Consider the following 19615-nt stretch of genomic DNA (forward strand, 5'->3'; position numbering starts at 1 on the left):
GGGAAAAGACGCCTAGATCATAAAAAACGTACCAGATTGGATGTGTCCTGTCAAAGGGGGCGGGCCTTTGTGGCTTTGCTTTTTATTGATTGGCTTACCGTGCTACCGAGGCTTCCCCGGTGACTCCCCCAAACAAAAGGGCAAATGGATGAAGATGCTGTTGCTATCCTGAAGAGGAATACACCAAGGCAGGATCAATCATCCGCATTGCTTTGCTGTGATGCTGCAGGATGTTGGGTGTTCAATATGTAGCATGTTGGGAGTTCACAGCAATGTGTATGCGATTTCTGAATTAACCATTAATTCAAACGTTCCTATACTTCTAAGAATATAACTAGCACTCCTGGCAAGGATTAAAACATCGAGACGGGTTTTTCAACTTTCAACTTATAACATCCATTAGACAAATTCTCCTTGGGTTTAACATGGTTCAACATAAAAACGTGACTAAATAGTACATTAAATGGAAGACAGCGCTCCTATGCTAAAACTCATGATTCTTAAACATAGCACTGTGATAACGCTCACCACTAGTACTCAAATGGACCCCTTTCACAAAGCTTAAGTATAATGATAATGAAATATTCAATGTATCCGCTCATTATATACTTCACATAGCGCTTGGAATATTGATTAAAATACTTTCAATTGGAATATTTTTATAGTAAAAGGGTAAATCAAACTGTTATAATAAAAAGTATGCAGTAAAACAGTCCATCACAGCAAACTCCTAACTTGTAGTTTTATTCCCTCAAATCATGCTATATTAATTTTTAAATGTATCTTAGAGTAGCAGGTATCAATTTAATTATTCATGATAGGACCATTATAAAGTACTTCCTGAGCCTTTCTGTCCTCTCCCCGTTTATTTGCACATCACAGAAAGAAACCCTTAATCTTACCTTTTGGTGTATTTCCATTTACTAGACTGCCTCTTTCCCCTGATGCATTAAAAGAAACCTCTGGTGGCTTAATGATGAACCGAGACCTTTTGGATGGGTTTGTCATTGTGTTAAGTTGCTATATATTTACATTCCTTCTAGAGTGGTGATGTTCAACCATGTGCTATGGGGAGCCAAATGGAGACAGGCACTTGTTTTGAGAATCATGCCCCAGCCAAATGAGCAACCAAATTCATTAAAGGCACAGTCTTGACCAGTGGTATTAAACCATGTGCCACAGAGTCATACATCAACCCAACACCATACCAACTGATTTTCCTAATTAGTCTATCCTTGTCTGGATAAAGGTATTTTAATTAGTGAAATCAGCTTGGGTAGTGCTGGGATGGAAAGAAAACCTGCATATACATGGCTCTCCACAGCACATGGTGGAATACCACTCTTCTTGACATCAGGATTCAGGTCATTAGAGACCAACTGAAGTCAACCTATACAGATAAATTCACATTGATTTGTACATTGAGGAAGCAACGACAACCTATTTAGAAGGAATTTCTACAAAACTGAAGAGAAATATTACATTTTAGGGAGATTTTAGGGACCCTGGTATATCAGTGAGGCAAATTACATACTGCTAAAAGCAGTTATGCACAATTACTGCTTACAAGAATGTCAGATTCATTTGATTCTTGGAGAAATGGTCAAGGGTTAAGCCTCTCCAAAAAGACAAGAAAAACTTAATATGATTGAGACTACAGCAGATGAGGAGGTAGCAATGGTTTTCAGCAGTTCAAATTTAATACTTTTTCCCCCTTTCTCTACAGAAACCCAGGTAAAAAAAATCCCTCAACTCTCATAAAATACAACAGCAGCAGTTACCAGTAAAAAAAATGAAATGCAAAAAAAAAAAAAAAAAAAAGCATAGAGGGGAGAAGGGAGAGTAGACAAGATAGGAGGAGGGGACAAGGGGAAATATTTTTTCTATATGTGAGGATCAAGTCCAAAGTTCTTCTTCAGACCAATATGGGAGGTCAGCGAGGGCACTGGGAACTTGCTGTTGTGTTCATTCAAAATGGAAGGGAGAAAAAGAACAAAAATGAGTCAAGTCCAATCCAACTAGGGGAAGGAACCAGCACTCTAAGGCAGGGATTTATTCAGGAAGGACTTTCTTCCTCTGGACTGAAAGAAAATCACACTCCTCTTCGGCCTGTTTTGAGTTTTTTTTTGTTTTGTGTGCGTATGAAATGTGTGTGCATGTTTGTGTATGCAACCGGTACATTTGGAGAGTGTATCTGTCATATATATGGTCAATTCGACGACTCCTCTCACTTGCTGCAAAAGAGAGGTGGCATTTTTATTTCCTCATTTCCTCATTCATTCCTTTGCTTTTTTTTTTTCCTCCCAAGATCAGTCCCCGACTACCTAGTAGTCATCCAAATCAAAGAACTCATCGTCCTCTCCTTGGTACTCCATGCCCTGGAAATCCACCCTGTACCGCAAGATACCTGAGAAAAACAAAAACATCAGATATTAAAAACACATAGCAAGCTAGCTTTGGTCATGCTTTTCAAAAAAGGAAAACTTTTCATTAGCATAGGCTAATCCATTAGCATTTACCAGCATGCAGAGTATTAAGTGTCCAAAAAGCATGGATTTCTGAAATCCTCAGATATCCTCCTATGAATCCCTGCTTGCTAAATCACACATAACACTAAGTTGATCTTTAGGGTAGGTCATGGATGAGATCTAAAAAGGTACCAGAAGTTTTTTGTGTGAAAATGTAACGAAATTAAATGCACCAGGCCAGAAAATATTAGCTCTACATTTTAAAGAAGCTATTTGGTGCTTTCCATCTGTAGTTTATACGATTCACTCTCTTCTGTTATTTCTTCTGTACCACCTACAAGTTAACAAGAAAGGGTTTCGAACATGTTCAACTACTGGGTATCAGATTGACAGGCAGTCCACCAACACTATACAACCTGACAGCCCCAATTTTTTTTTTATTTAAGATTCTTGAAAACAGGCAACCGTTGAACTATGCCCATCCGTCAAACCAACCCCCACCTCTGTCACAAACATACAATGGCCATATAATAAAATTCTCTATCCCCAAACACAATGGCTATATAATAAAATGTTCTATCCCCCTATCAGCAGTGCACTCACCCCCAATACCACCAAAGCCCTTGACGAACTGGGACCCCTCCTGGCTTTTGTCTGTGACTATCTCCAACGTGGCTCCAAATTTCTTGTAGTTGTTAGCAAACCACTCCAGCAGGGGCATGCTCTCAATCAGTTCATGTTCCTGCCCCGTCTGGGAACAAAACCACAATCAGTCATTTACATGTGGTGTTGTGGTTACCAATATGTATCTTACGCCAGTCAATACCAACATGGCTCTCCAATTAATTTAACAGATAACATTTGTTGTGTATTGTCAGTTCAACTCTCACCTCCTTGTCTGTGAAGTGGGACTTGTCTTTCTCCTGCTCTGGCGTTAAATATAAAGTTTTCTCATCTTGAAGGAAAAAAAAGAGAGAAAAAAAGAGGGCAAAGCATTAAGATTACATCCTCCATGAAGCAGTATTTGCTGCTCTCTATTTCTTGGTAACAGTAAATGTAGCAAATAGTGTGCCTGTGCTTCCCTACCATTCTCGGCTCCATTACTCTCGGCCCCATGCACGCGTAGAATGTAACGCATGGTGTCCAAGTTCTCGTAGACTATGAGGATCTCCACAGCTCCCATCTCAAGGGCTTTAAGTGTGTCCTCCACCCCAAAACAGTACTTCCCCGTGTCCTGGCTGATCTCATCAAAGTACCGCCCTATAGAAGAAGAGCAACACAGGTGGAGTAAAATGGGTAACTAACATGTCCAGCCTACATATTTCAGTATTGTAAGCTATTAACACTGCTTTGGTGACTCCACTTAAAATTTGAAAGGCAAATTACTGATAAAAAAGAAATTAAATAAATCCTCAAACCACTTGGAACCTTAAGCTGATCAGCATTAACACCTACCTATGAGCTTCTTCTCTTGGATGAACTTGACGTTGGAGAGGACTTCTGCTGAGAGCTCGATAGCCTGGTTAAAACCATTTTCTCCCCCGTAGGAAATATCCACCAGCTTTAACACCTTCGCCTGTAACCTCTGTGAGGGAAGAAAGAAGCACAAATGGATTTCAATAGGATTTGGCACAACTTTAAGTTATGTCAGCAATTTAATTTGAATAACACTATACCTAATGGCCATTACTATCCTATGTCTGCAAAGTATATACGATTTACTCCTTGAGGATTTTTCAAAAACAACAGCCAATAAAGACTGGCAGTATTACTAATCAACAGATAATTTACAAAGCTTCAGTGAAACTAGTGCAAATTCAGGTTTATAAAAACACCAGGGAAGGTTGAATTGTATAGCTTCTGGGTCTTATTTCAATATCAAACATCTGTGATAAACATGTTGGAAATGGGTACAACAGAGCCAAGTCAAATAGAAACAAAAAAAAATTTTCCCGAATGCGAAGGCCTATAAACAGTGAACTTTTGCCAATGCGAGGGGCTAGAAACAATGAACTTTTGGAGTCATGTATAATGTGGAGAAACACGGAGGGATATATTGAGACTAACACATAATGGCTAATGACAGATATATAATTTCTACAGGGACAGAAAAAACTGCTTGGTATCCTCATCATATTCTTCATATATATCTTATAATTCCATCATAATTCTGTTATCTTCTGTCAATGTTGCATTCTGTAAATTGCTTTATTCTGTACATACAACATCCATTGCACATCTGTCTGTCCCCGAAGCGAGATCCTTCCTCTGTTCCTCTCCCTGAGGTTTCTTCCTATTTTTTCTCCCTGTTAAAGGTTATTTTTTAAGGAGTTGTTCCTTATCCAATGTAATGGTATAAGGACAAGATGCTATATTGCTGTAAAGCCCCCCCAAGGCAAATTTGTAATTTATGATATTGGGCTATACAAATAAAATTGACCTGACTTAACAGTTAAAACTCGAAACTGATTGACTCCTGTTGTGGACTGTGTAAGTTTTAGCTGGTCACCAAACATATTGCCCAAACTTGAAGCACTAATGTACAATACCAACAGCTAAAAAACATGGATAAAAATATGTAATATCAGCAAAAAATTACATCCATAATATACTTTCTCAGTGGGTAAAAATATGATTTCATAAAGCCAAACTTAAGTTTCAGTGGCCTAAATAACATTTCCGTGATATCTGATCAATTTAATCATTTTCATGACTGGAAAACTTATCTATAAATTTTCAGGTTTTCCATGATGCTTGATAACCCTGCGTCAGGTAAAGTACTAGAAGCTTGGTTCTAATGGTTACTAGTTTCCCTCACAGTGCAACAAAGGCAGAATATTCAATAAGCAGGCTATACCATAGCCAACTCAACTCAAACTAAAGTGTTATATCTGTGCGCAGTGAAGCATTGACTGCTTCTGCACTATTGAAAACATTGATAGACTAAACATAGAGACCAGAGGGCTTGCAACTTGTTTCCCTTTTCAATTTTTATGGGTTTCCAATGTTCCCTACAAGAATGTTTTATAATTTGAGCTATGTTATTATCAACACAAGGCATCATCTCTAAAACTTTACCAGCTTACCTCCTAGACTCTGAAACCACACTTTATTATTATAGTTGTGTTTCAACTGTGTCTTTAGGCTTAGCTTTGTCGACATTTTTTGGTAACAAAAAGAAAAAAGAATGCTTTAACTATAAATAAATAAGCAAATATGGTATTTTTAGTTTTAGGAGAGATGTAAACATTCATATAGTTAATACAGGATAGACATCAGCAGCAAAATACAGACTTACCGGGTCAAACATATCTGACTGACTGAGCTCAGTCTTGAAGTCGGCAGAGCCAGCCAGAACCATTCCCGCTACATTGACCTTGTCATTTGATACAAAGAGCTGGACGGCCGTCTCAGCCACTTTCCTCACATAGTTGTGTCTCTTCTCCATCCTGAGGCGGGCAAAACGCAGAGCAGACTGACCTCCTCTGCCTAGACACAGAGAAGAACACTGACCATAATGTTCTCCATGACTAGAAACTTAAAAAAAAAAATTAAAACCACAGTATTCTAATCATCCCCAATTTGTGTCATGAAATATAAAAAGGGGGCTGCTGTTGTACATTTGTCATGAGCCAATACCATGCTTCTTGGGCAGATCCACAGTGAATTTGTGCAGCACCTCCCTGGTGTTGCCCTGCAGTGTGCCAAACAGCGCGCCGCTGCCGTCAATCACAATAAAACCAAACTTGCTGTCATCAGATAGCAGGGCTGTCAGCGCCTGGGTTGGGTTGTGGGAGGAAGGGAGAGGAGAAGGTTAGTGAGGCAAGAAAGAAAGCATGGATGAGGGAAAGAAGAAATTAACAAACAAACACGTAGGATGCACATGTACGCGTGCGCGCGCGTGCACACACACACACCTCAGTGTGGAACTTGTTGTCACAGAGGTACAGGGAGGTGTTGATTGGCTTGAAAGGCTCAAAGTCGATGTTCACTTTCTTCTCTTTGCCTTCCTCTGTCACAATTGTGCCACAGTACACCACCAGACCATTAGGTGGCACTAGCAAGGGAAAAAGAAGCCCCAAGATTAAACAGGCAGAAAGTCTCTGAACACTTATTCTAAAAGGGATAGTTTTTTGTTTTTTTTTTGCTGAAAAAAAATGTTGGTTTGGGCCTAGGATGGTATGAGTGGTGACCTCATGATAAATTCAACAAAAAAAATGAGATGCATCACATGGCTGCTTTGAGGGAGAAAATGTATGCTTTTTCTTACTTCCAGGGGAAAAAGCATTCTACAATCGATCTCCTCTGAATTCCCTACTTAATATTGTGGCATCAGAGACATCAAGACCTCTGTTACACAGGCAGGATTTAAGCAGAAAAAAGATTGAAACTCTGTCATGTTATGTTTACCCTTAATTATCCCTGCCAGACAGATAGCCTGGAGGGGATTATGCATTTGGTCACACACACACACACGTCTGTCCGCGGCTAATCTCGCAAACTACTGGACCTATCAGCCTAAAATTTTTCGTGCAGTTATGTGAAGAACCTTTCGTGGTTGCAGTGATTAAAAACCTTTTGCTATTGCTGCTACCTCTCTTCTTTCACTCTCTAGCTCTCTTGACCAATACTGCTCTCTGTCGCTGCCCAATCTACAGTGCATCCGGAAAGTATTCACACCCCTTCACTTTCCCGACATTTCATTATGTTACAGCCTTATTCCAAAATGGATTAAATTCCTTTTTTTTCTCATCAATCTCCACAAATACCCCATAATGACAAAGTGAAAAAGGTTTTGTAGAAATTTTTGCAAATTTATTAGAAATAAAAAACTGAAATATTGCATTTACGTAAGTATTCACACCCTTTACTCAGTACTTGGTTGAGGCACCCTTGGCAGCGATTACAGCCTCAAGTCTTCTTGGGTATGAAGCTACAAGCTTGGCACACCTATATTTGGGGTATTTCTCCCATTCTTCTCCGCAGATCCTCTCGAGTTCTGTAAGGTTAGATGGGGAGCGTCGCTGCACAGCTATTTTCAGGTCTTTCCTGAGATGTTCAATGGGGTTCAAGTCTGGGCTCTGGCTGGGCCACTCAAGGACATTCACAGACTTGTCCCGAAGCCACTCCTTCGTTGTCTTGGCTTTGTGCTTAGGGTCGTTGTCGTGTTGAAAGGTAAACCTTCGCCCCAGTCTGAGGTCCTGAGCGCCCCGGAGCAGGTTTTCATCAAGGATATCTCTGTACTTTGCTCCATTCATCTTTCCCTCAATCCTGACTAGTCTCCCAGTTCCTGCCGCTGAAAAGCATCCCCACAGCATGATGCTGCCACCACCATGCTTCACTGTAGGGATGGTATTAGCAAGGTGATGAGAGGTGCCTGGTTTCCTCCAGACGTGACGTTTGGCATTCAGGCCAAAGAGTTCAATCTTGGTTTCATCAGACCAGAGAATCTTGTTTCTCATGGTCTGAGAGTCCTTTAGGTGCTTTCTGACAAACTCCAAGCGGGCTGTCATGTGCCTTTTACTGAGCAGAGGCTTCCGTCTGGCCACTCTACCATAAAGGCCTGATTGGTGGAGTGCTGCAGAGATGGTTGTCCTTCTGGAAGGTTCTCCCATCTCCACAGAGGAATGCTGGAGCTCTGTCAGAGTGACCATTGGGTTCTTGGTCACCTCCCTGACCAAGGCCCTTCTCTTCGGGACCTTCAAAGCTGTAGTAATTTTTTTGTACATTTCCCCAGATCTGTGCCTCGATACAATCCTGTCTCGGAGGTCCACAGACAATTCCTTTGACTTCATGGCTTGGTTTCTGCTCTGACATGCACTGTCAACAGTGGGACCTTGTATAGACAGGTGTGAGCCTTTCCAAATCATGTCCAATCAATTGAATTTACTACAGGTGGACTCCAATCAAGATGTAGAAACATCTCAAGGATGATGAGTGGAAACAGGATGAACCTGAGCTCAATTTTGAGTGTCATAGCAAAGGGTGTGAATACTTCTGTACATGCAATATTTCAGTTTTTTATTTTTAATAAATTTTCAAAAATTTCTACAAAACCTTTTTCACTTTGTCATTGTGGGGTATTGTGTGTAGATTAATGAGAGAAAAAAAAGGAATTTAATGCATTTTGGAATACGGCTGTAACATAACAAAATGTGCGGAAAGTGAAGGGGTGTGAATACTTTCCGAATGCACTGTAAGTCAACAGTGTGCATACGGGCGCATTTGCGACTCACATCTACAGCTGATTCAGATCAGGCAGCGACATGATCAAAAGCGACTAAAAGGCTTTTGATAACCCGAAAAAATGCAAAAGTTATTAAGGAACAACTTCCTCTATCTAGGTCTCAGTCAAAACAGGAAGTGTTGCATATTTTTGTCGCTACCCGATCTGAGTCAACCATAGATACGAGTCGCTTATGAGTGACCGTGAACAGTTTACCCAGATTTATTACCTTATGAAAGTAAAGACAGTTTTGGAGTTAGACCAAAATGGTTGCATAGCAAACCTTTTCTTTTTGGAAAGTGCAAGATCATAATGGTCACATTCATACAAGGGTCCACCTAGGAGGCTTCGCATCTAGACTCACAGGCAAAATGTTTTTATTAGGTAGATTTTAGATTTTTAGCCTGAGCGCTAGATATATTAAAAATAAAATAAAAAATTCCCCATATTTCCTGTTCAATCAACTGTGCAAAAACTTATAATGGCAGGAAAAACACTTTTTTTTCTGTCTGTGTGTGCATGTATCTCTGCTGCTAATCTCAAATACTACTGGGCCGGTCAGCCTAATAATTTCTGTGCACAGTTATAACTGTATGATCAAGGACCTCTCGTGGTTGCGGTAATTTAAAATCTTTGAAAAACCTGTTCTATACTGCAACTGAGTGCTAACTCCTCAGCTAGTTTTTTGCCCAAGTCTGAGCACCGGAGAAAGGAAGATACACAGGCAGTGCCTCCATATTTCCCTTCTCCCTGTAGGCAAAAAAAAAAAAAAAGGGGGGGGGGGGTTTGTCACCATATCCGAACACTGGAGAAGAAGCGATATGCCTGGTGAGGATCTGCACTCTACTGAGTGCACTCTTCTAGTTTCTTCTGAATGGCCAAGTTTATTAAACTTAAAAACATATTTTGAAAGTTAAATCTATTAACTTGCATAAACCTACCCAAAACATTGTTCTTTTCAGCTTGATTTCCATGGTGGAATATACAGAGGGGATGCATATTCATACAAGTCAAACTTTCATATCATAATTGTAGACTATTATATGAGGAGAGATGACCTGCTTCACATAGCATTAGGTTCAATGTTTAATATTTAATGTTAAGGTTTAGTTAGACATTTTTGTTTGTCAAATGGCAAACACTGCATTGAAAATGTGAGGAAGAGCATTGAAATAGTAAGTTTTACTACATTTGTTTTGTAAAAATGCCAAATTAAGATGCTGCTGCAATCCAGTGAATGCAGTCTAGTCTTTAATCTTGTCGAGTCAGTGGTTTCCCATTAACATCTTTCTCATCAACCCAAGCATCATCAACCCAAGTAGCAGTTAACATGCAATGAGCCCATTAGCAACTGTCACGAGTTGGCTGACAAACCAAGTTAATTTAATGATCCGCTCATGAAACGCTTATGTCATTTAACGTTACCCAAAAGTATTTTCCATACTGTGTATGCAAGTGTGTTGCAAAATAATAACTCTATATTCCCTGGCTGCTTACATCATGGTGGGAAATTGTAGCTGGTAGATGAATCTGCTTCATGGCAACTCGGCAGCCTGTATTACACCGCTTTTCACTGAACAGCATTCAGGAGAGTGAGCTGGAGAAAACTCACTCTAAACTCATATATTAATCTACTGCTGCCTTAACAGTTGTACCTGTGAGTATAAGAATGTGTTTCTCATATACTGCTCCCCCTCCCACTGTCTTAAATAATTTCACAAATCTACAAATTTATATCGATTTCAAAAATGTCTTTTGTGGGTTCAAACTGACAGAAATCTGTCATGGAGAACATATGTAGGCTACACACTTGAGGGGTCAACGAATTAAACATAAATAAGAGCTGAGCAGAAAGCCAAATTGCTGCCGTTATCCAATAAACTCTGCATAGACTTCTGAGAAGCAGGAGCATAAAGCGCTACTTCAGAACTACTACTTTCACCCCCCCTCCCCCCCCCCACACACACACACGCGCACACGCACACGCGCGCGCGCACACACACCACCATCAGTTTCGTCTTGCTGTCCACCCCTTTTTTGTTCTTTTTAAAATGTCAGTAGGCAGACGACCGGCTAAAAATGAGTACCCATTTTAATATGAACAAGTAATTGAGATGGATGAACACATGTGACAGTCCTGTTTGCTAAAAGAACTACAGAATAGTCAGAAACTGAAACAAAATAGTCTAAGATCACCATAGCATAGAATCATTATTGCATGGATTTTCATTTAATAATTAACTTTAAACTTTTCCAATGCATTTATAATAATTAAGTGCATTATATCTGACAATTCGTACTGGAAAAATATCTACAATGTGACCTAATATTTGCCTGGCCCTAAATGGAAACTGGGGCATGTTTTCTGACACTCTTTTTGTTAAGTATGAATTTTAACCAGCACTGTTCACAACACTTACCCTTGTTGTAGAGTTTTAGCCTCTGCTGTACAGAGGTGATGGCCCCAAGCACAGAAAGCCTGTTGACTCTGCTTTTAATGTTGGAGGCAGTACCAAACTCGTCAGCTAACATCTTGGCCACTCTGGATATCTGGTCCTTAGGGGGGATGATCAGTGAGATCATACTGGTGCCATTACTATGGAGACAGACAACCAACATATATAGCTGGTTACTTTTACATTAGCACAAACACACCTTAATTAAATAGCAGTGCCCATGTGCTAACACACACACAGACACACACACACACACTTATTATGACCTGTTACGTTCTAATGATGTCATGATGCACTCCAAAAATTGACACTTAACCATATCACAAAAAAATTAACTGTAATAAAGTAACAAGAGTTATGCTTCTATAAGGTGCTTGGAAACATGTATTAATGGGCCCATAGCAACTATTCCACAAACTCCATTCAGAGTTCTGTACCATTTTTCAACACACAATTCCTTAAATATATTATCTTGACACATACTGAAAGGTGAACGATAAAAAGGGTGGCCTTTAGAGTTGCGTACTGCATGATCTCTGTCCTTGACACCAAGAACTAAGTTCCAAGCCCCATTGCTTCTCATTGCGTGTGCTTACACTACCTGTCAAAAGGCAAAGCTTACACGCTGACGCGGCGTACACACAGGTAGCTGCCTGAATATAGGGCAAATGGTCAACTCTATAATATGGCAGGCGGCAGAGCATACGACAACAAAATTTGCGCAATACTGACGGCAAGCTGTCGCAGAGCGAGCCGGCAGCTAATTAAGGTATATAACACGTTTCCATAGGTCGCATTTGATAACTCAGGGTCGACTGAAGGCCACGGGCCACAATATCTCCACCCCAAGCAGATTTTCATTTTTTTCCCCCACCATCTGGTCACTTTGTTGCCATTTAAGTGGTTAATCAAATCAGCTCTATTGTCATTAGCCAACTTAGCTGGGTCATAACGAATTAAAGTTGGCATTATGTCACACGAGCTCCAAAAAATTAACTATAAACCACAACCTAGTTGTGCGGTGCATGTGGAGACCTAACTATATAGCTCCCCGGCCGGCCTTCCATTATCACGCCGTCTTGTCAAGGGACCTCACCCGCGGCCTGTTACCAGAGATGACGTCTATTTAGCATGAATGCTAGTTACTGTACACCAATCTATATTATTCTTGTTCATCGCAGTAACACTCTCCTCAATGTCACTGAGCGGCCGCCAGCAACGTTCTGCCTTCACATATTCAACGCGACATTTACGAATGTTGGAAGAACTTCAAAACGACAGTGACGTTAGTTAACCTAGCGAGCTAGCAGACAGGGCTAAAGTATGCTAAGTTCGCCAAGCTGTGCTACCACTCCCAAATTCGGCCCCACTCATCTGATCTCCAGATGTTACAAGAAGGAGTCTTAAACGCACAACATCTCGAAGCAATCGAAACTCATGCAACCGAGCCATGGCATCAACACGCAGCCCCAACCAAGTAACTTACCCACGAGCAGCTTCCAAACTTTTGATCAGCTTCTTGATTTTCCATATCTCCACGTTCCTGTCCGCCGCGCTGGGGTCGTCCGCCATCTTTCTGCTGTAATCGCTTCAGCACCTGAAAAAGGACCCGACAGAGACGAGCAACAGCCAATTCGGTTAACCGGTTGGTAGTTAAATCGGACCGCTGTCGTTCAACCAAAGCAGCGGGGCAAATTGTTAGTCATTACGTAGCCAACTAACTACCTCTCCAAAACAAGCGGCACGGTGTCCGTGAGGCACCTGACCAGAGCTGGCGGATGGACTGACCGTGAGGGAAAGGCTCTACTGTGGGTGTCTCTGTCAGTAAAGTGCGCGGAAAAAACGGGCCTGTGTGGTCTTCGAGGCCCTAGCGTCCACCTCTTTCGTTATCTAACGGTGGTAGAAGACGACCTACTTTCCCTCTCGCCAGTTTACCGGGAAACCTTACAAACACCAGCTTTTATTTATTCTGTTGAATGTATAAAGAGGGGCGGTGAGACGTTACCTGCCTTCGGACAACACCGCTCCGCTCTGGGTCTCTTTGCGTTGCGCTGTGTCGGTAGTCGGGGGAATGACGTCGCCACTCAAGCCGGTAGATCTCCTCCACGCAGAGAGCGTGGTGCGATCGAGGCTCACATGTGGGAGGAGGTCCAGACATGGCGTTCCCTTCCTGGAAACTCGCACAGAACCCGTGACGCATTCTGGCTGGTCGTCATTGCTGTTCGTCATAGAATTGTGAATGGTGATTGGTCCCCAACTGAAAAATGTCGGGGCCTGGGTGGGTAATACGCTGCTAAACTTTTTTGGGGATTTGTAGTTTATGTAATGTACCGGGACTACAGTTGACTGACATTTCTGGGGAAGGCCCGTTTATTACGAGACTCCTATCAGACAAGGTTAATCAGATAAATTGTTGTTTACCTGTGTGGCTTTGGTTGCCAGTTTGCGCGAAATGACAAGGGAGTGCACATTTTAGGGTGCAAAAGCAGAGCAGAAACATGTCATTTAAAAACGAATTGCTACTTAGGAAGTTAAGAGTAGAGTGCGGAGAGGATAAGTATTATAAATAGTAATTGGGCAAAAATAAAACAAAGGCCCCATAAGACATTCAAGACCTACAGACACCCTTCGCACACAGCTGCTACTACACAGAGTGGGATACTTTTTTAGGAGTCCAAGCAGCGAAGCTGCTGGAACCCTATTGTATCCAGTGGCGTCTCTGGCACGGAAAGCCTGGTGGGGCAAATTAACTCTGTACATGCAGCATCCAACTCATCAATGAAACCACGCACAAACCTGCTTGCTCAATGAATCCAAATACAAATGCACCTCATCAATGAAAGCACAAATGCACACATTAACGCAGGGGTGTCAAACTCCAGGCCTCGAGGGCCGCAGTGTCTGCAGGTATTTGTTGCAACGTGCACTACACCACCTGATTAAACTAGTTCCTTTCCCTCCTTGATCCAGGAGGTGAGTTAATTATTGAAATCAGGTGGTGTAGTGCACGGTTGCAACAAATACCTGCAGACACTAACGTAAAGGAGCGCAGCAGTTAGCGGAAGTGGAGACAGGGATATGAGAGACATAATCAATAACGGTATTTCATCTCACACAACTGGTATATTATCTTGGCATCGCATTATTGGCGACAGGCATGGACGCAAGTCCACGAATACTGGGGTCACATCCAGCACTTTACCTGTGCCCCCATCCATAGGGTTAGTGGTTGTGTCAGGAAGGACATAGTTTGTGTGGCGAGCCTAATTACGTCATTGCAGCTATCTCGTCTAGCTAATAAATGTTAAAAGCGCTTGCCATATACTTTGCCAAATCAGAATGCGGATTGACAAGACCATACCAGAACAGTCGGGGCCCGGGTTAACAACGACCGCCATTGGTGCTGTGCCCTCACAGGGTACTATAAAATCCGCTGTGGCGACCCCTGAGAAACAGGGAACAAGCCGAAAGAAGAAGAAGATGCAGCATCGCATTACAAATCCAAAGTTATCAAGCAGCAGGGGTTAAATCGGGTTTTGTGGGGGGCTCTGTGGTTTCAGGGTTGCCATGGTTGCACGTGTGTGTACAGACTACAAAATCTGACTGATATAATTTGACCAACTGTAAATAAAATATAACATGGTGAGACAACCCTCAGCTCTGAACACTAAAACGCTAAGTGCGCAAAACTACAGATGACAATAAAATCTTTCTGTAAGTGCACTCTTTCGTGTATCTGTATCAACAATTTTGTTTCCACTAAAGAAGAGAATAATAATACAAATGAATATGAATACAACAGTCTCTTTAATATTTACATTAATCTGAAAGTAATTTACATTTTACAAATATGCACAGACTGCCAACACCTTTTCAAAATTTTAAACTATTACATGACTGTTGGCCACCAAAAATAGCCAGCATAATATATGTATTGTTTTAACAATAAAGGCAGAGTAAAAATGTATGAATAATTTAATTGTTGATGGAAGATGTTTTTTTTTTCGGTGCTCAACTCCACCTGATGACATTTTGAAGTGCTATGTGGCGGTGCTGAGCCCCGGACAGCCCCGGCCCAATTTCATAGTCTGCAACTGTAATAACACATCCAAAACACAATTTCAGAGTAGGGAAACCCATTGCTTTCTGGGCCTTAACCTACTGCCAAAATAATACACCTTGTAATAATGCAAAATAGACTCACCATGACGTTCATTGTTCGAAAGGAAAAGATGCACGACGATCTTTCATCTGGGCAAACTTGTCAATAACTTTGTTGTCGAAGTTCACCAATCACTGAATGAATTCATTTTCAGTTGATAGCATAGCAAGTGCATTTAACCTCTGTTCCTCCATGGTGTCAAATGGTGCTGCGTGTAGCTGCGTAACAACGCTGATACTTCAAACGACGTGTACTAAACGTCTTAACGTATGTCGTTTATTGGCTGCTCTCAACATGGGGCCAAAATGATCATGCCCCACAGCTCATTATGACAACAACAACAACAACAACAATAATAATAATAAAAATAGATAGCAGATACAATCAATGGCGTCTCTGCATTAGAGGCCGGTGGGGCCTAAAGCAGAGACGCCGTTGATTGTATCTCTTATCAATATTATTATTGTTGTTGTAGTTGTTGTTGTTATTAAAGTAACGATCACGGATTAATAGGCTCGGTAGCCCCACACTAACGAGTCGGACCCTTTAGAGTCGACTGGTTAACGTTTTCGCCCGCTGTGCGGGGAAACCCGAGTTCGCGTCCCGGCTGTGACGGTACGGCCGGGCTGCCCCCCGAGTTCGCTACATTGGTGTCAGAAGTGGGATTCGCGACATTGGTGTCAGAAGCGAGTCCGCGCCCCGGCTGTGGCGGTTCGGCCGGGGACGCCCTTCTCGAAGGAAGGGGGCAATAACGATCACGGTTGTATAGGCTCGTTAGCCCTTGGCTAACGGGTCGGACCTTTTAGTCCACTGGTTTACGTATAGTCGCCCGCGGTGCGGGAGATCTGAGTTCGCGTCCCGGCTGTGACGGTCCGGCCAGGCTGCCCCCCCTGCCCCCCCCCCCGAGTTCGCTACATTGGTGTCAGAATGGTGAGATCGTGAAGGACCCGTGAGGCCACCGGAAGCGTTTCCCGAAGGAGGAGGGTACTGTAACGTACACGAATAAGTAGACACGTAACGGGTCGGGCACTTGAGTCGACTGGTTAACGTTGTCGCCCGCGGTGCGGGAGACACGAGTTCTGTGACGGTCCGGCCGGGCTGCCTCCCGAATTCGCCTGCCCTAAATGTATCTGGGTCTCAGAAACCGTAACACATACAGTTCACAAACTTGGCAGATAGGCTAGAAATCTCACCCACAGGGGCGTCCGGATGTTAAAGGGGGTTTCAGGGAGTCGTTCCTTTTCCGATGTGAGGGTTTAAAGACAGGATGATGTATTGCTGTAAAGCCCACTGAGGCAAATTTGTAATTTGTGATGATGGGCTATACAAATAAATTGACTTGACTTGACTTGACCAAGAGCTCTACCTAATGACATTTGCTTATAGCATCATTCAATTCCTTCATTCTAATCTCAGAATCACACATTTCTTTAAATGCCAAGTCAATTCTGGGACTATTCGGCTCTTAAGCACGACGTCACGACGCACGACGCGACGTCACGTGTGGGCGGAGTTATACTTCCGGTGCCTTGGGGAATCTCACTGCATTATTTTCCACTCAAAACAATATGTCTTAACCCGTAAATATATTTACATTAACGTCTTTTTTTAAAGACGAACCTCTCAGGGTGAAAAAGGGTCTCAATGCTTTCAATTCAGATAGAGTTGTGAACGTAAATGTTTCAGGGGGCATTATAAAAGGCAAGGTACAGGCTTCCATGAAACAGAAAGTTTATCAGGTTGAGGTGAGTGAGCTAACAGGGTTAGCTAGCGTTAGCTTGGTAATGTTGGGTATTCTGGCTTCTGATGTTATATCCCACGTTTACTGGCGATTCATAAGCCTTGGATAAAGACTGCCAGTGCTTTATTTTGTCGGTAGATAATTGTTTTCCGACGTTTGACTTGTTAAAATAACTCTGACGTTCTTGGATCCAAGGCTAGCTTTTCATGTGTCTAGCTCCAGAATGGCTATGATCGTACATACTGTAACGCTGTAAAGGTTTAATGAATTTAAAATACATATTAGGAATTAATGAAATATAGACTTACATGTAAGATCACAGCCATTTTAGGGCTACCATGTGTGCTACGATCTGTTTCTTATTAACGTTATAGGCCACGTTGGATACAGGTCAGCTGGGCACCAGGAAATCTCTGGGCACCTTGATGTAAAATGTTCTATTTTGTCCAAAATGTTTGGAAACATGTAATATTAGAAGAATGGTCTTAACCACATGAACCCCAGCATTCATTTAGTCATCCTCAGACGAGTTTGCCAAGGGTTTTAATTAAATTTAATTAATCAAATTAATCAAATTTAAACCTTTGTGCGTATTTAAGGACTGTGGGGCACAACTCCTCACAGCTCTTGAACCATTCTTAGTCTGTTCCCTCCTAGACCAGTTTGCCATGTGTGACCCTACAGTAGCGCAAGGCTACAGACAACATAGCTCTCGGGATTCATGGGGTCACTCAAACCTCTCCACCACGTTAAGGTGATGGTTCGAGGAGAGCATAACATAATAACATAAAACACAAGACACTTAGTTAGAGCCCTGAAGGACTCTGTCCAAACATATGGGTTGGATAAGTGGTTAAGTAATGTAAAGTATACATGATGTGAACATGCACGGTACATCATTATCATTTAAATATGCAAATTTGCATATTTAAATGTTGTATTCATCATATGGTGATCCTCTTCTTTACGTTGACAGTAGTTTTTGCACTATGCATTTTGTTACCAATGTTGATGTTTTGCACTTTATACATTTTATGTTGACAGTAGTTTTTGCACTATGCATTTTGTTACCAATGTTGATGTTTTGCACTTTATACTTTTTACAGTGACATTAGTTTTTGCACTATGCATTTTGTTACAAATGTGTTTTGATTAAAAAAATCAAGCAGTGTTCTTAATTCAGTGTTACTTTATTAAAAGTATAAATACATGAATCTGATTCTGCTTACATTTATTCAAGTCATTTCATGCTATTTCCCGAAGAATTGGTGTTTGTAGGTTGGTAAGACACACGCACACTTTCAGTATTTTGTTTATGTTTTTAGTGAACTGATATGGGATATTGTCCAAAATGTTGAACAATTTCAACCTCTGAATGGAGCGCTCCACATGGATCCTAGCACTGGATATGAGTTTGTTTTTCTTAACTTCTTCTTGTGTGACCTGTCCATTAACAAGGAAAGACGGGATGTTGAGTGAAACCCCTTCTGGCAAGATGTCCCTGATTGTGAAGCCTTTATCTGCCATCACCATGTCTCCTGGGCATAGATGATTGAGAACTCCAGAATCTAATGTAATAGCCTTGTCTGAGGCACTTCCACCATAATAGTCACTGACAAATGTTATCACTCCATTAGGAGCCACACCTATTAAGGCTTTGTGTGTGGTCCGTTTTTTGTACTGGCTCCATAAATGATTCTGTTTGTCAAGCCTCTCTGTCCTGGAGACTGCTAACTCTGTGCAATCGAGCACAATCCTACAGTTAGGAAACGGACGGAAACACTCTGGCAACGATGCCTGGTTCTTCTCTATGGAGGGGATGTTGTTCTCAAGCATACCAACATATAAAATGTCATACAGGGCACTGACAATGGTGATAAAAATGTTGGTAACTGTTGCTGTACTGCAATTAAACCTGGTTGCAAGGTCTTCATGACCAGAATTAAGTTTGAGCTTCATCAAAGTCAGTAGCAACTGATCGACTAGTGGCATAGACTGGACTGTCCAATTCGAATGATATTGTAGCTCAAACTTAGATAAGAGTGCTTCCAAAACCAGGACGGTAGCAACATCTGGTAAGCCAGTGAAATATTTTACTTTGACACGATTGGAAGATATTTGGCTGAAGGAAAAGGTCTGTTTTTGTTTCTCCAATTCTCTTTTCAATTTTTCATTCTCTCTTCTCAACATGTCAACCTCTATCTCTAGCAGCGCAACACTGTTAAAAGGGTTGTCTGAAGTACGAGGGGTGTCTGCGGTTGGGTTGTCTGAAGTACTAGGGGTGTCTGCGGTTGGGTTGTCTGAAGTACCAGGGGTGTCTGCGGTTGGGTTGTCTGAAGTATTAGGGGTGTCTGCGGTTGGGTTGTCTGAAGTACTAGGGGTGTCTGCGGTTGGGTTGTCTGAAGTACCAGGGGTGTCTGCGGTTGGGTTGTCTGAAGTATTAGGGGTGTCTGCGGTTGGGTTGTCTGAAGTACTAGGGGTGTCTGCGGTTGGGTTGTCTGAAGTACTAGGGGTCTCTGCGGTTGGGTTGTCTGAAGTACTAGGGGGCTCTGCGGTTGCAAT

The 19615-nt window shown here is 41.9% G+C and overlaps 1 protein-coding gene across 3 annotated transcripts; it reads right to left on the bottom strand.

Annotated features, from left to right (window-relative positions):
• Window positions 1-734: 734 nt before the first annotated feature.
• On the bottom strand, window positions 735-13293 carry LOC130112482 (eukaryotic peptide chain release factor subunit 1). 3 transcript variants are annotated; one of them, XM_056279899.1, is made up of 11 exons: window positions 13156-13293; window positions 12637-12747; window positions 11115-11290; window positions 6386-6525; window positions 6108-6246; window positions 5767-5957; window positions 3924-4053; window positions 3555-3728; window positions 3359-3423; window positions 3072-3219; window positions 735-2407 (listed from the first exon to the last, which is right to left on the bottom strand). In XM_056279899.1, exons 2-11 carry the CDS (start codon window positions 12720-12722, stop codon window positions 2325-2327), a joined length of 1332 nt encoding a protein of 443 aa, XP_056135874.1. In that variant the 5' UTR covers window positions 12723-12747; window positions 13156-13293; the 3' UTR covers window positions 735-2324. The 3 variants fall into 3 exon arrangements, with proteins under 3 accessions (XP_056135874.1, XP_056136037.1, XP_056135958.1); XM_056280062.1 differs by having other exon boundaries at window positions 13160-13256; XM_056279983.1 differs by lacking the exon at window positions 13156-13293 and adding an exon at window positions 12876-13102.
• Window positions 13294-19615: the final 6322 nt, after the last annotated feature.

Source organism: Lampris incognitus, chromosome 1 (assembly GCF_029633865.1).
Source record: "Lampris incognitus isolate fLamInc1 chromosome 1, fLamInc1.hap2, whole genome shotgun sequence".
Classification (NCBI taxonomy): domain Eukaryota; kingdom Metazoa; phylum Chordata; class Actinopteri; order Lampriformes; family Lampridae; genus Lampris; species Lampris incognitus.

Bases quoted from the DNA above. Each gene is read 5' to 3' on its own strand.
- LOC130112482 (XM_056279899.1), bottom strand. From the start codon at position 12,722: ATGGCGGACGACCCCAGCGCGGCGGACAGGAACGTGGAGATATGGAAA. The intron at 3,220-3,358 runs GTGAGAGTTGAA...TTTTGTTCCCAG, and splicing joins CCCACTTCACAGACAAGGAG to ACGGGGCAGGAACATGAACT. The intron at 2,408-3,071 runs GTGAGTGCACTG...TGTTTTTCTCAG, and splicing joins GGGCTTTGGTGGTATTGGGG to GTATCTTGCGGTACAGGGTG.